General features: G+C 46.7%; 1 protein-coding gene across 2 annotated transcripts in view; it reads right to left on the bottom strand.

Annotated features, from left to right (window-relative positions):
- The window catches only part of LOC146050606 (antigen WC1.1-like), a 38,985-nt gene that overhangs the window by 11,864 nt on the left and 10,073 nt on the right, over window positions 1–17,048 (bottom strand). For both annotated transcript variants that reach the window (XR_014466341.1, XM_083167689.1), the window contains exons 4-7: window positions 15,649–15,957; window positions 7,184–7,240; window positions 5,373–5,687; window positions 2,783–2,827 (exon numbers count right to left, since the gene is read on the bottom strand). Coding sequence is in view for 1 of the 2 variants with exons in the window: in XM_083167689.1 (XP_083023815.1) it covers window positions 2,783–2,827; window positions 5,373–5,687; window positions 7,184–7,240; window positions 15,649–15,957 (726 nt within the window). In the remaining variant the exon portion in view is untranslated. The remainder of the gene's footprint in view (window positions 1–2,782; window positions 2,828–5,372; window positions 5,688–7,183; window positions 7,241–15,648; window positions 15,958–17,048) is intronic.

Genomic DNA, 17,048 nt, shown 5'->3' with positions numbered 1-17,048 from the left:
GGATCTTGACCAGGGTTGGACCCGGGACGGTTGCGGGTCCGGGGGCAGTGTGAACGGGTATTCTGGGTCGACGAGACCCAGGTCCCGTTCACTGCACTGCTAAGGTGCCGCTGGGAGATGTTGACATCTCCACCCCCACCCCGCCTCCCGATTACGCCACACTTTATGCCGGGTCGAGAGGCTAGTGTGAAAACGCTTGCAAGCTGGGTCGCACCAGGATTGTGTACCCGACTTGCGATCCGGCTGGCAAACGCCAGGGGTACTAGTGTTTTTTATATTCAGTATTGTGCAAAAGTTTTAGGCAGGTGGGAAAAATGCTGCACAGTACTGTAAGAATGCTTTAAATAATAGTACTGTTAAGTTTACTTTTATAAATTAACAAATACAAAGTTGATGAACAGAAGAGAAATCTAAATCAAATCCATATTTGGTGTGACCACCCTCTGCCTTAAAAATAGCATAAATTCTCCTAGATACACTTGCTTAAAGTCAGGAATTGAGTAGGTGTGTGATTAACCAATCATACCAAACAGGAGATAATGAACATCATTTTCATATGTAGGCTGAAACAGTCATTAACTGAAACAAACAGTGGTGGGGGCTTTTACCCAGCTGAGAAAAAGCCAAACTCTGCTAAAAAGGTGAGGTTGTGCAAGACTGTTTCATGTTGCAGGCCATAAACCAAAGAAAAAATTGAGAATAGGAACACAACACAACTTAAGGTAAGCTGGCAAAACACCTTTAAAGATTTAATGTCCGATCTGGCTGGTTAAAACAAAAATCTGGTAATATCTGAATGACCATTTTTGGAAGGTTTCCAGCATTACAAAGCAATGGTCAACTGTCATTTTGCTCCCATAAATTATCATTTTATTGTTCCAACCAGCCAGATCTAACAATAAATATTTATGTGTATGGCTAGCTGTAGTTATACTGCATTAACAAGGTCTCTCTCTAGAAAAGATTTCAAAGCAGACTGGGGTTTTAGGATGTGATGTTCAAGCTCTTTAGAAGAAGTACAAAGAAATGGCCAATGTTGAGGACTGTAGGTGCAGTGATCATTGTGGACGTGACCAGGTAAGTTAATACACAACAAATTGCATATTATGTGATAGTCCAGCAAACTGATATGGGTCCAGCACCCGGAGAGGTAACATCAGTGCTCAGGTCACCAGGTCCATGTTGTGTGATAGTGCAGCAGCCTGACCCTGTCACTGATATGGAGTGGTTACATCGGTGTTTAGCTCACCAGGTCTGTGTTATGTGATAGTGCAGCAGCCTGACCCTGTCACTGATATGGAGTGGTTACATCGGTGCTCAGCTCACCAGGTCCGTGTTATGTGATAGTGCAGCAGCCTGACCCTGTCACTGATATGGAGTGGTTACATCGGTGCTCCGCTCACCAGGTCTGTGTTATGTGATAGTGCAGCAGCCTGACCCTGTCACTGATATGGAGTGGTTACATCGGTGCTCAGCTCACCAGGTCCGTGTTATGTGATAGTGCAGCAGCCTGACCCTGTCACTGATATGGAGTGGTTACATCGGTGCTCAGCTCACAGGTCTGTGTTATGTGATAGTGCAGCAGCCTGACCCTGTCACTGATATGGAGTGGTTACATCGGTGCTCAGCTCACCAGGTCCCTGTTATGTGATAGTGCAGCAGCCTGACCCTGTCACTGATATGGAGTGGTTACATTGGTGCTCAGCTCACCAGGTCTGTGTTATGTTATAGTGCAGCAGCCTAACCCTGTCACTGATATGGAGTGGTTACATCGGTGCGCAGCTCACCAGGTCTGTGTTATGTGATAGTGCAGCAGCCTGACCCTGTCACTGATATTGAGTGGTTACATCGGTGCTCAGCTCACCAGGTCTGTGTTATGTGATAGTGCAGCAGCCTGACCCTGGCACTGATATGGAGTGGTTACATCGGTGCTCAGCTCACCAGGTCTGTGTTATGTGATAGTGCAGCAGCCTGACCCTGGCACTGATATGGAGTGGTTACATCGGTGCTCAGCTCACCAGGTCTGTCTATGTGATAGTGCAGCAGCCTGACCCTGGCACTGATATGGAGTGGTTACATCGGTGCTCAGCTCACCAGGTCTGTCTATGTGATAGTGCAGCAGCCTGACCCTGGCACTGATATGGAGTGGTTACATCGGTGCTCAGCTCACCAGGTCTGTGTTATGTGATAGTGCAGCAGCCTGACCCTGGCACTGATATGGAGTGGTTACATCGGTGCTCAGCTCATCAGGTCTGTCTATGTGATAGTGCAGCAGCCTGACCCTGGCACTGATATGGAGTGGGTACATCGGTGCTCAGCTCACCAGGTCTATACGGTTTTTGTGGAATTTGATGTGAACATACTATAAAACTTTCTGTTTCTGTTCTTGAAAACTATTTGAGGTTTAAGTTGAATAAGTTCAGATAAATTAATATGATGATGTGATATATTTAAATTTTTTTTTCATTATAGACTTTATACTTCTTGAGTTATTGTTACACTGAGATACGAGTAGGAGAGAAGATCCTTCCTTATCCCATTTTTGTACAACGGGATCTGTTATTTTCTTATTTTCCCATAATTCCCATAATTATATTGTGATTACTATCACTTACTATATATGTGATTACTACATGTGTTGCATGTGAGGCCAGGGTAACCATGCGCCACCAGTCCCCTTTATGGCCAGAGTTTATCCCCAGCCATTGTTTCAGTTATGGGGGAACCCATCGGGCACTGAGGGCAGCGTCTGTGTATGTAATGTCACTTCTGGAGCACTTACCTGATGCTGTGACGGCCACGGTACCTTGGCTACTTTCTGTCTGTCCTTTAGAGAAAAATAAAGAAAAGATGAAACCAAACTACAGTATAAGGACAAGTAACGTTTCCAGTGTCGGACTGGCCCAGAGGGGTACAGGGGAAGTCCTTGGTGGGCCCCAGCCCCTTATGTCAGGTTCCAGACTGTGCACTCACATGTTACATTGTTACTCTAATAGAGGGTCAGTAACTGGTAAAAAAAGAACCCAGACCGACACTGGACACTTCTTACTAAACCACGGGAAGCACTGAGCAACATGACACAGCAGCGACGAGGATGCCCGACGCTTACTCATTAAATCTTCTGTGTATTCTAATTATTACTGAGAACCAATCAGTGCTGTTCATGATGTGCTTGTACCAGACACTTATTATTCCTCCGACACATGACAAGCAGTGATACCATTACCAGAGCGCAAAACTCCAGTATTATTCCTCAGACACATGACAAGCAAAGATACCATTACCAGAGCACAGAACTCCAGCATTATTCCTCAGACACATGACAAGCAAAGATACCATTACCAGAGCGCAGAACTCCAGCATTATTACTCAGACCCATGACAAGCAGTGATACCATTACCAGAGCGCAGAACTCCAGCATTATTCCTCAGACCCATGACAAGCAGTGATACCATTACCAGAGCACAGAACTCCAGCATTATTCCTCAGACCCATGACAAGCAGAGATACCATTACCAGAGCGCAGAACTCCAGCATTATTCCTTAGACCCATGACAAGCAGTGATACCATTACCAGAGCGCAGAACTCCAGCATTATTCCTCAGATGCATGACAAGCAGTGATACCATTACCAGAGCATAGAACTCCAGCATTATTCCTCAGACACATGACAAGCAGTGACACCATTACCAGAGTATAGCACTCCAGCATTATTCCTCAGACACATGACAAGCAGTGATACCATTACCATAGCGCAGAACTCTAGCATTATTCCTCAGACCCATGACAAGCAATGATACCATTACCAGCGCGAAGAACTCCAGCATTATTCCTCAGACACATGACAAGCAGTGATACCATTACCAGAGCATAGCACTCCAGCATTATTCCTCAGACACATGACAAGCAGTGATACCATTACCAGAGCGCAGAACTCCAGCATTATTCCTCAGACCCATGACAAGCAGTGATACCATTTCCAGAGCGCAGAACTCTAGCATTATTCCTCAGACACATGACAAGCAGTGATACCATTACCAGAGCACAGAACTCTAGCATTATTCCTCATACACAAGACAAGCAGTGACACCATTACCAGAGCGCAGAACTCCAGCATTATTCCTTAGACCCATGACAAGCAGTGATACCATTACCAGAGCGCAGAACTCCAGCATTATTCCTCAGACCCATGACAAGCAGTGATACCATTACCAGAGCGCAGAACACCAGCATTATTCCTCAGACACATGACAAGCAGTGATAACATTACCAGAGCGCAGAACTCCAGCATTATTCCTTAGACCCATGACAAGCAGTGATACCATTACCAGAGCGCAGAACTCCAGCATTATTCCTCAGACCCATGACAAGCAGAGATACCATTACCAGAGCGCAGAACTCCAGCATTATTCCTTAGACCCATGACAAGCAGTGATACCATTACCAGAGCGCAGAACTCCAGCATTATTCCTCAGATGCATGACAAGCAGTGATACCATTACCAGAGCATAGAACTCCAGCATTATTCCTCAGACACATGACAAGCAGTGACACCATTACCAGAGTATAGCACTCCAGCATTATTCCTCAGACACATGACAAGCAGTGATACTATTACCATAGCGCAGAACTCTAGCATTATTCCTCAGACCCATGACAAGCAATGATACCATTACCAGAGCGAAGAACTCCAGCATTATTCCTCAGACACATGACAAGCAGTGATACCATTACCAGAGCATAGCACTCCAGCATTATTCCTCAGACACATGACAAGCAGTGATACCATTACCAGAGCGCAGAACTCCAGCATTATTCCTCAGACCCATGACAAGCAGTGATACCATTTCCAGAGCGCAGAACTCTAGCATTATTCCTCAGACACATGACAAGCAGTAATACCATTACCAGAGCATATCACTCCAGCATTATTCCTCAGACACATGACAAGCAGTGATACCATTACCAGAGCGCAGAACTCCAGCATTATTCCTCAGACACATGACAAGCAGTGATGCCATTACCAGAGCGCAGAATTCCAGCATTATTCCTCAGACACATGACAAGCAGTGATACCATTACCAGAGCGCAGAACTCTAGCATTATTCCTCAGACCCATGACAAGCAGTGATCCCATTACCTGAGCGCAGAACTCCAGCATTATTCCTCAGGCACATGACAAGCAGTGATGCCATTATCAGAGCACAGAACTCCAGCATTATTCCTCAGACACATGACAAGCAGTGATACCATTACCAGAGCGCAGAACTCCAGCATTATTCCTCAGACATATGACAAGCAGTGATAACATTACCAGAGCGCAGAACTCCAGCATTATTCCTCAGACCCATGACAAGCAGTGATACCATTACCAGAGCACAGCACTCCAGCATCTTCCTTGTGGATGCAGTCACTCATGTTCCAGCGCAGGGACCAGCAGTCCTGCAGGGCCTTTTCATAGCCTTGGCAAGTCACGTCACTCAGCCAGATGGGACCAGTTCCTTTCCCAAACGTTGCCTCCCCAGTGGCCTCCATGGCTGAGCCGCACCCCAGCTGCTTACACACCACTTGTGCATCCATCATATCCCAGTCATCATCGCAGACCGTTCCCCACACACCCTGGTGATAGACCTCCACTCTGCCCGAGCAGTTGTTCTCTCCCCCGGTGAGACGGACTTTGTCTTTATCTGAAAAGGAAGCGACATGAAAGTTTTGAAGCGAGAGAGAGTGATTACCCAAATATACCCAGCTCGCCTTCTGTAAATGTTCTGTAACTCCAATTGGTCTCCAGTACATTATCCAGTACACAGACTGCCATTACTTTGCATGGTTACAGATCGGAGTGGGAGCTGCTTACTAAAGCTGTATATGTATGTATATGTAAGATATTCAAGAATACAGACACTGAGGCATTGGGAGTGTGCTCCGTTATATAGATGCCAACCCGCTGATGACGATGACTGTCACAGATGGTCCATATCATGGGCATGTAATAGGCAGGGCTGTAGAGAGCCTGGCTGGGCACAGGTACTTTTCAGGGGTGTGGCCTAATCATGGTAGACATGGCCATGCACACTAGAATGAAATACAGGAAAAAAATAGTACTTCAAGCACCTCACTGGCCACACTGGTGATGTAGGGAGAAATATCAAGGAAGGAGAGGTAGAGGTACATTTACTAAAGTGACTGTGAGAGATGTTGCCCATAGCAATGAATCAGAATGCTGTTATCCTCTAGAAGGTGCTAGATAAATACATAGAATCTGATTGGTTGTTTTGGGCAACATTTTTCACTTCTAGGAACGTACTTTAGTAAATGTACCCCCTAGATTTACTGCAAGGGTCATCAGTTTATAGATGGTCCTGGGGGGTAAAGAAGCTGATGTGATATCCGATGGAGGAGATGCAAGAAGAGCCAAGTATGAGAACCAAGAACCAAGAGAGTTGGTCTTGAAGGTTGAAGGAGGAGACAGTGAGTGACAGAATTATAGACAACAGACAGGACAAGGGATATGAGGATAGAGTAGTGATCTCAGGGGAGTGTGCAGCCTCCTCGGCCGGGCCCTCGCCTCTTTGTCGAAAGTGGCGCCGGGAGCATCCTAGTGCTCAGACCCTACTGCGCATACGCAAACCTCCGCTGCACTGTGGAGTCTGAGCACTAGAGTCATCAGACTCCACTACGCATGCGCAGATCACCGGAAAAATGTCTGCCATATAATTTTTCTGGCTAATTCTGCAGCACTCCTGTCGCTGAACTACGGAGGGTCAGTTTTACCAAAATTGGGTGCAGTGTGTACAATGTTGACCCTGAGATTTGGTGGTGAGAATGTCCTTCGTGACCATGGTGAGGGAAGGTTCAGTGGGGTACACCAGATTGAACAGGGTCACATAGGAAGTGGGCAGCTAGAAATGTGGTGGAGGTATCAAGTCCCGTGCCCGAAGCGTGGTGAGCGCAGCGAGCCCCGCGAGGGGAAGCGGTCTCATAAGAAAAACGGGAGTCCAGATATTACATAAGTACCCAGGTTTCTATACACAGCAAATTATCATTGTACCCATGCTCAGTACAGAGAGGTGCTGTGTTACCAATATCAGTCCCTGTATGGAATGACGTATGCTCATATGTTGTCTCATTATTCCGACGGGAGCCCTCCCTGGAAAACTTGGAGTAACACCCCAATCCTCACCTGTATTGGGCTCTGATGCTGTATAGTTACCAGGATGCCCTGTCTGCCATTTATGACCTATGGATGAGATTCAGAAGTACAGTTATATGTCTGCAGCAATTTTTTTTTATTATTCCCGGCAGTAAGTAGTGCTTTCATCAAAATGTATTTATATCTATCACAAACGTTCTTTAATAGAGATATGTACTGGCAACACAAATCCCAGTAGTCACATTTTAACTATAGGAAGTGAATGTTTCTTGAATGTGAAGCAGGTAGTGCATCAGTAGTGGAATCAGGATGCCGGCAGTCGAAATCCTGATGCCAGAATCCCCACATTGATCCAAAGTTCGGTGCCGGGATCCTGACTGCACTTTCAATGTTGATGCCAGAATCCTGATTGTAAGTGTGCTGATGCAGGTCAGGGATAGGCCGCGTGTAGGGTGTTATGTTTAGTCACTAGAGGGTGGGTTAGGGTCAGGCTGTGGGGAGGGAGGGTTAGGGTAAGGCAGTAAAAAGGTGAGGGGTAGAGTTAGGCACTATAGAAGGTTAGGGTTAGGCTTCTTAAGGGGGGGGGGGGTGTTACGGGTTAAGGTATCAGGAAAGGATGGTTAAGGGTAGGGGGAGAGGGGTAGTATAAATATGTAGTGGCTTTTGTGGTACTAGCCAACAGGATGCCACTTACACTCTTATGACTGTGTCCATCCTTAGCACCAGTATCATGTTTTACACCCCTTCAGACCTTCGGTGGAGTTTTCTTAGGTGCATCATTATTACATTAACTTTTGGACCTTAGGAATCTCCGCAAGGGTCACTAGATTGTTTGCTATTGTAGAAATTTCACAGTAGTGGTCTCTAGATTCAGTATTATTGGTAAATAGAATATTAAATGGAATGTACATCTCTGACTGCACAGTAAGCGGGTATACTGCTGCCACCACCAGACTCCTACCACGTTACCACGTGGTGTCTAGAACCACGGTTACTCGATCCACCAGGCTCCTACCACCAGCTGGGAAATACCGCTTACTGCAGTGTATACATCGACACGTTGCTGACACACCTGACTGGTGTCACGCCTGGGGGTTGAACCTGATCAGTTAGGGTGACTTACTCTAGGGCTGGAATGAATTGGAAGCTGGAGGCTTTAAATAGATTCACCCAAATAGATGGGTAGACCTCTCAGTGAGAGGTGGAGTCCATGGGCAGAAGGCATCTAAGGATCTGGAGTACAATGTAGGGGAGTATAGACTGAGAGGACAGGAGCAGAGTGGAAGAATCCTATGGAACCGAAGGACTGAGGATTTAAGAATCGACTGAAACCGAAGAAGCGAGGAATCGGGAATCAGCTGGAACTGAAGGAGTGAGGATTCGGGAATCGGTTGGAACCGAAGGAATGAGGATTCCGGTATCAGCTGGAACCGAAAGAATGAGGATTCGGGAATCAGCTCGAACTAAAGGAGTGCGGAATAATGAATCATCAGGGACCGAACGAGTGAGGATTCGGGAATCGGTTGGAACCGAAAGAGTGAGCACATCATGGATGACCAATGTTAAATATTGATGTGATGGAGACATAGGAGGTTCCACTGCAGGTAAGTAGATTTGGCTCTTGTGAGGTACACAGGCACAGGTAGGAGTCAACCGATGAAGGCAATTACAGATGTTGGCAAACTGATGGTGGCTGATATCGGCAGTGACTCTGAATGGTGACTGGTAGAAGAGAATGGAACTTCAACAGATGAGCTGGGATGCAAGTAAAAGTCAGCAGTGATTGATGGTAACCGATGGTTCTCAGGTGACGATCTGCAATGCTTGGAAGCAGACAGCAAGTAAAAGTCAGCAGTGATCTGTAGTGACCGATGATGGTAGTCTATGGTGGAAGACTATGGTAGTAGTCAGTGATAGCGCTATGAACTAGCTGGAACTGAATAGGGGAACCCAGTAGAATTTGGATAAGCCAGGCTGTGCAGTAGGATGTAACCTGCACAAAGTCTGTAAACAGAAGGATTACCGCAGGAGCTGGTATACAGGGTACAGCTAGGCTGGAGACATCATCGCACTGGCCAGTTGGGGGTGTTTTCCCCAGGTTCCTTAAAGTGAAAGCTGACATGATGCACACCTCCCAACATTCTGATATCGGAGACCTGGAGCTCAGCTGCATGTGCCTGAAAAAGGGAGTGTGGTCTCATTCTATGGAGGCGTGACCCCGTGGTGGTGCAGCGCTCGCAAGCTATGCCCTTGTTATTCATCACTATGGGGGCATAATCAGAGCTGTGTAAGCTGCTGGAAGTGCCCCCAGCCCCTCTGCCACACTGAATAGAGGCACAGCGCCAGGCAGGGGGGTCTCCCAACTGCTCAGCACCACGGGACACTGCCGGCCCCATGTGGGACGTGAGACTGTTGCACAAAATTCCAGACAGTTGGGAGGTATGATGATGTCAGAACTGGAGTTGCAGGATTGGTTGAAAAGTGTCTTGTGACTGCATCCAACATGGCTGTACCCATGTCTGTAGTCTGACTGGAAACCTGGTGTGGTAGTAGCAGCACTGCAGCCTGTGATAATGGAGGCAGCTTGGAAGGCTGTGGGGAGCTGAGACTGACATGTAACATGGCTGGATGGGTATGCTGTACAGCAAGAAGAGTTCTCAGTAATTGCTATAAGGCACAACATGAAGAAGCTTGGTGATGTCAGCATTCGCACAGGTGGAGAATCAAGCACAGAGTGCAGCCCATACCTTCCAGATAGTACACAGGATACCTCAGCAATTCTCTCCCCAGTCATTTACAGAGTAAAGGTCCATACACAGTGGGCGGCTTTGCCCAGCATGTAGGCTGACCGATGACAGGGAAAATTACTGGGCTGAACAACACTCATTGCATACACACTGAGCAGTTCTTGCCGGTTTTAGTGATATTATACTGAGCTCAGTACTGATGGTAATGTGTGATAGGTAACGGGCAGCAGCAGACTGGGGTGTGGTGTAACAGGAACAGCAGGTGTATTATACAGAGCACAGTACTGATGGTAATGTGTGATAGGTAACGGGCGGCAGCAGACTGGGGTGTGGTGTAACAGGAACAGCAGGTGTATTATACAGAGCTCAGTACTGATGCCAATGTGTGATAGGTAACGGGCAGAAGCAGACTGAGGTGTGTGGTGTAACAGGAACAGCAGGTGTATTATACAGAGCACAGTACTGATGGTAATGTGTGATAGGTAATGGGCGGCAGCAGACTGGGGTGTGGTGTAACAGGAACAGCAGGTGTATTATACAGAGCTCAGTACTGATGGTAATGTGTGATGGGTAATGGACGGAAGCAGACTGGGGTGTGGTGTAACAGGAACAGCAGGTGTATTATACAGAGCTCAGTACTGATGGTAATGTGTGATAGGTAATGGGCGGCAGCAGACTGGGGTGTGGTGTAACAGGAACAGCAGGTGTATTATACAGAGCACAGTACTGATGGTAATGTGTGATAGGTAACGGGCGGCAGCAGACTGGGGTGTGGTGTAACAGGAACAGCAGGTGTATTATACAGAGCTCAGTACTGATGGTAATGTGTGATAGGTAATGGGCGGCAACAGACTGAGGTGTGGTGTAACAGGAACAGCAGGTGTATTATACAGAGCTTAGTACTGATGGTAATGTGTGATAGGTAATGGGCGGCAGCAGACTGGGGTGTGGTGTAACAGGAACAGCAGGTGTATTATACAGAGCACAGTACTGATGGTAATGTGTGATAGGTAATGGGCGGCAGCAGACTGGGGTGTGGTGTAACAGGAACAGCAGTTGTATTATACAGAGCTTAGTACTGATGGTAATGTGTGATAGGTAACGGGCAGCAGCAGACTGGGGTGTGGTGTAACAGGAACAGCAGGTGTATTATACAGAGCACAGTACTGATGGTAATGTGTGATAGGTAATGGGCGGCAGCAGACTGGGGTGTGGTGTAACAGGAACAGCAGGTGTTTTATACAGAGCTCAGTACTGATGGTAATGTGTGATAGGTAATGGGCGGCAGCAGACTGGGGTGTGGTGTAACAGGAACAGCAGGTGTATTATACAGAGCACAGTACTGATGGTAATGTGTGATAGGTAACGGGCAGCAGCAGACTGGGGTGTGGTGTAACAGGAACAGCAGGTGTTTTATACAGAGCTCAGTACTGATGGTAATGTGTGATAGGTAATGGGCGGCAGCAGACTGGGGTGTGGTGTAACAGGAACAGCAGGTGTATTATACAGAGCACAGTACTGATGGTAATGTGTGATAGGTAATGGGCGGCAGCAGACTGGGGTGTGGTGTAACAGGAACAGCAGGTGTATTATACAGAGCACAGTACTGATGGTAATGTGTGATAGGTAACGGGCAGCAGCAGACTGGGGTGTGGTGTAACAGGAACAGCAGGTGTATTATACAGAGCACAGTACTGATGGTAATATGTGATAGGTAATGGGCGGCAGCAGACTGAGGTGTGGTGTAACAGGAACAGCAGGTGTATTATACAGAGCTCAGTACTGATGGTAATGTGTGATAGGTAACGGGCAGCAGCAGACTGGGGTGTGGTGTAACAGGAACAGCAGGTGTATTATACAGAGCACAGTACTGATGGTAATGTGTGATAGGTAATGGGCGGCAGCAGACTGAGGTGTGGTGTAACAGGAACAGCAGGTGTATTATACAGAGCTCAGTACTGATGGTAATGTGTGATAGGTAACGGGCAGCAGCAGACTGGGGTGTGGTGTAACAGGAACAGCAGGTGTTTTATACAGAGCTCAGTACTGATGGTAATGTGTGATAGGTAATGGGCGGCAGCAGACTGGGGTGTGGTGTAACAGGAACAGCAGGTGTATTATACAGAGCACAGTACTGATGGTAATGTGTGATAGGTAACGGGCAGCAGCAGACTGGGGTGTGGTGTAACAGGAACAGCAGGTGTATTATACAGAGCACAGTACTGATGGTAATGTGTGATAGGTAATGGGCGGCAGCAGACTGAGGTGTGGTGTAACAGGAACAGCAGGTGTATTATACAGAGCTCAGTACTGATGGTAATGTGTGATAGGTAATGGGCGGCAGCAGACTGAGGTGTGGTGTAACAGGAACAGCAGGTGTATTATACAGAGCTCAGTACTGATGGTAATTTGTGATAGGTAACGGGCAGCAGCAGACTGGGGTGTGGTGTAACAGGAACAGCAGGTGTATTATACAGAGCACAGTACTGATGGTAATGTTTGATAGGTAATGGGCGGCAGCAGACTGGGGTGTGGTGTAACAGGAACAGCAGGTGTTTTATACAGAGCTCAGTACTGATGGTAATGTGTGATAGGTAATGGGCGGCAGCAGACTGGGGTGTGGTGTAACAGGAACAGCAGGTGTATTATACAGAGCACAGTACTGATGGTAATGTGTGATAGGTAATGGGCGGCAGCAGACTGGGGTGTGGTGTAACAGGAACAGCAGGTGTATTATACAGAGCACAGTACTGATGGTAATGTGTGATAGGTAACGGGCAGCAGCAGACTGGGGTGTGGTGTAACAGGAACAGCAGGTGTATTATACAGAGCACAGTACTGATGGTAATGTGTGATAGGTAATGGGCGGCAGCAGACTGGGGTGTGGTGTAACAGGAACAGCAGGTGTTTTATACAGAGCTCAGTACTGATGGTAATGTGTGATAGGTAATGGGCGGCAGCAGACTGGGGTGTGGTGTAACAGGAACAGCAGGTGTATTATACAGAGCTCAGTACTGATGGTAATGTGTGATAGGTAATGGGCGGCAGCAGACTGGGGTGTGGTATAACAGGAACAGCAGGTGTATTATACAGAGCTCAGTACTGATGGTAATGTGTGATAGGTAACGGGCGGCAGCAGACTGGTGTGTGGTGTAACAGGAACAGCAGGTGTATTCTACAGAGCACAGTACTGATGGTAATGTGTGATAGGTAACGGGCGGCGGCAGACTGGGGTGTGGTGTAACAGGAACAGCAGGTGTATTATACAGAGCACAGTACTGATGGTAATGTGTGATAGGTAATGGGCGGCAGCAGACTGAGGTGTGGTGTAACAGGAACAGCAGGTGTATTATACAGAGCTCAGTACTGATGGTAATGTGTGATAGGTAACGGGCAGCAGAGCCGGCCTTAGGCATAGGCCAACTAGGCAATTGCCTAGGGCATTTGGAATGCATAGGGGCATCAGCAGCTTCTGCTGATTAAAATGATATGCAGCATGCCTATTTTGGGTGTGTGAGTGAGGCTGTTAGCGGCTGTGCGAGTCCTGTCTGTGGGTGGGTTGGTTGTGCAATAGTGTTCGGCATATGTGTAAGGGGCATTATGTGTGTCATGTATAAATGCATTAATAATTTGTGACATATGTGTAAGGGGCATAATGTGTGTCATGTGTATAAGGGCATTAATAATGTGTGACATATGTGTAAGGGGCATTATGGTTATAAGGACATTAATAAGGTGTGTCATGTGTAAGGGGCATTACTGTGTGGTATTATCAGGGGTGCCGAGAAAAAGGGGTAGGGGGTACAAATTACCCAGGCCAAAGTCTGATGGAAGGGCCCAGTGGGGGCCCCGGGCCCCGTCCCCTTAAGTGACAGCAGCAGCTGCAGCTCTTCTCCTCTGCCCAGCACACCCTGCTTTATGCTGGGTTGCAGTGTGGCCATGGAGGTGCTTAAAATACAATATTTTCTCAGGATTTTTTTCTAATGGTATAATGTGAATAATATGAGGAGTAATGTACATAAGGTAAAGTGGTACTACTGTGTGATGTAACGTGAATAAGGGATACCATCGCATGATATAATGTGAATAAAGTTGCACTACTGTGTGGCATAATTTGAATTGGGGGTACTATTGTATGGCCATGCCCCTTCCCAGCAAGAACACACCCCTGTTTGGGCTCCGCACCGAATGGGTGCGCTGTTTCTATTTAAAATATTGCGGGTAGGAGCACCAAAATGATGACTGCTATGATGAGGGTTGATGATCTTGGGAAAGGGGAGCAGGGTCAGAGACGGAACTAGTGGCGGTGCTAGGGGGCAACAGTCAAAATCTTGCCTAGGGCGTAATTTAGGCTAGGGCCGGCTCTGACGGGCAGCAGCAGACTGGGGTGTGGTGTAACAGGAACAGCAGGTGTATTATACAGAGCACAGTACTGATGGTAATGTGTGATAGGTAATGGGCGACAGCAGACTGGGGTGTGGTGTAACAGGAACAGCAGGTGTTTTATACAGAGCTCAGTACTGATGGTAATGTGTGATAGGTAATGGGCGGCAGCAGACTGGGGTGTGGTGTAACAGGAACAGCAGGTGTATTATACAGAGCACAGTACTGATGGTAATGTGTGATAGGTAATGGGCGGCAGCAGACTGGGGTGTGGTGTAACAGGAACAGCAGGTGTATTATACAGAGCACAGTACTGATGGTAATGTGTGATAGGTAACGGGCAGCAGCAGACTGGGGTGTGGTGTAACAGGAACAGCAGGTGTATTATACAGAGCACAGTACTGATGGTAATGTGTGATAGGTAATGGGCGGCAGCAGACTGGGGTGTGGTGTAACAGGAACAGCAGGTGTTTTATACAGAGCTCAGTACTGATGGTAATGTGTGATAGGTAATGGGCGGCAGCAGACTGGGGTGTGGTGTAACAGGAACAGCAGGTGTATTATACAGAGCTCAGTACTGATGGTAATGTGTGATAGGTAACGGGCAGCAGACTGAGGTGTGGTATAACAGGAACAGCAGGTGTATTATACAGAGCTCAGTACTGATGGTAATGTGTGATAGGTAACGGGCGGCAGCAGACTGGGGTGTGGTATAACAGGAACAGCAGGTGTATTATACAGAGCTCAGTACTGATGGTAATGTGTGATAGGTAACGGGCGGCAGCAGACTGGTGTGTGGTGTAACAGGAACAGCAGGTGTATTATACAGAGCACCGTACTGATGGTAATGTGTGATAGGTAACGGGCGGCGGCAGACTGGGGTGTGGTGTAACAGGAACAGCAGGTGTATTATACAGAGCACAGTACTGATGGTAATGTGTGATAGGTAATGGGCGGCAGCAGACTGGGGTGTGGTGTAACAGGAACAGCAGGTGTATTATACAGAGCACAGTACTGATAATAATGTGTGATAGGTAATGGGCGGCAGCAGACTGGGGTGTGGTATAACAGGAACAGCAGGTGTATTATACAGAGCACAGTACTGATGGTAATGTGTGATAGGTAATGGGCAGCAGCAGACTGGGGTGTGGTGTAACAGGAACAGCAGGTGTATTATACAGAGCTCAGTACTGATGGTAATGTGTGATAGGTAACGGGCGGCAGCAGACTGGGGTGTGGTGTAACAGGAACAGCAGGTGTATTATACAGAGCTCAGTACTGATGGTAATGTGTGATAGGTAACGGGCGGCAGACAGATTGGTAGTATGCAGATCAGGATACGTAGTGTAGACATTCATTACTCACATTGAATTCTTGCTAGTTCGTTATTATAACAGGGGTCACTCTTCCATGGGGACGAGGGGCACTGCCATAAGCTGCTGGAATGTTTGCGACAATCTATACCGTCCAACCAATAGGGCTTACGTCCATCTCTGTTACTCCCTGATAAGATTAGCTGTCCCCGATATCCACAGCTGAGATGTCTGCAGATAACAGAGACTGAGACATTCCGCAAATTGTTATTACATACAGACCCCCAGCTTCCATTGTAATAGACTTCCAGCCATCCGTCACAGCCATCGAGTCCCTCAACCAGGCGAATATCCATGAACTCTGAAAGAAGAAGAAGCGTATTCACCAGCGTCAGCTATGGCTATCAGTTCTGTATTGTTACATTATCATTAAGTCTTTTATATTGCTGCTACTTACAGCTAATGCGTAACAGGAATTGTCTGATCAACATCATCAGGGCATTATATTGGTGGGGAACGTCTGGATGAAATATCATTGTAGATGGAGGCAGGGAGCAGATTTGTCAGACAGTATCAAGTATTCCATGTAACAACACTAGATAACCAGCTACCCCCCAACTTTCCCAGGCAGGTAATCCCCAAACCTAGTATACACCACAGTGACCGGCTGATGCAATACACTTAGTGTACGCTACAGATAGCGGATGATGCGGTATACTTATACCAGTTTCACATCGCACAATGCAGGGTCGCACAGAGACTTTAACCCCTTCCCGACGAGGCCTTTTTTGTTATTTTTTTTTTTCCTCCTTGCGTTCAAATAAGCGTAACTTTTTTAATTTTCCGGCTATATAGACACATGAGGGCTTTTTTTTTGCGGGACAAGTTGTACTTTTTAATGGTACCATTTACTATACCGTATAATATTCTGGGGAATCAGGACATAATTCAATGTGGGGTAAAAAAAAAAAAAAACGCCATTCCACAATTTTGCGCTGGTTACGTTTTTTTTGGAGTTCATAGTTCGTTTAAAATGATGGGTTATCTTTATTCTATGGGTCGTTACGATTCCGGTGATACCAAACTTATATAGTTTTCTTTATGTTTTACCACTAAAAAAAAAAATAGCAACTTTTACGGTTTTTCTAATTTGCGTCGCGTCGCCATGTTCTGCGGCTTATAACTTTTTTATTTTTCCACCTACGGACCTGGGTGAGGGCTCATTTTTTGCGGGCTGAAGTGTACTTTTTAATTAATACCATTATGGGATATGGGCGACTTTCTGATCTCTTTTAGTTATTTTTTTTTGGGTAGGCGATGCGACCAAAAAACGTAGTTTTGGCGTTGGGAATTATTTTCCGTTTACGCCTTTAACCGTGCGGGATAACTAATGTTATATTTTAATAGATCGGACTTTTAGGAACGCGGCGATACCAAATATGTTTATTTTTT

This window comes from Crinia signifera, chromosome 12 (assembly GCF_055691185.1).
Source record: "Crinia signifera chromosome 12, ASM5569118v1, whole genome shotgun sequence".
In the NCBI taxonomy this organism is placed as follows: domain Eukaryota; kingdom Metazoa; phylum Chordata; class Amphibia; order Anura; family Myobatrachidae; genus Crinia; species Crinia signifera.
Note: the sequence above shows the minus strand (reverse complement) of the source record. Positions and strands in the feature narration are given on the sequence as shown.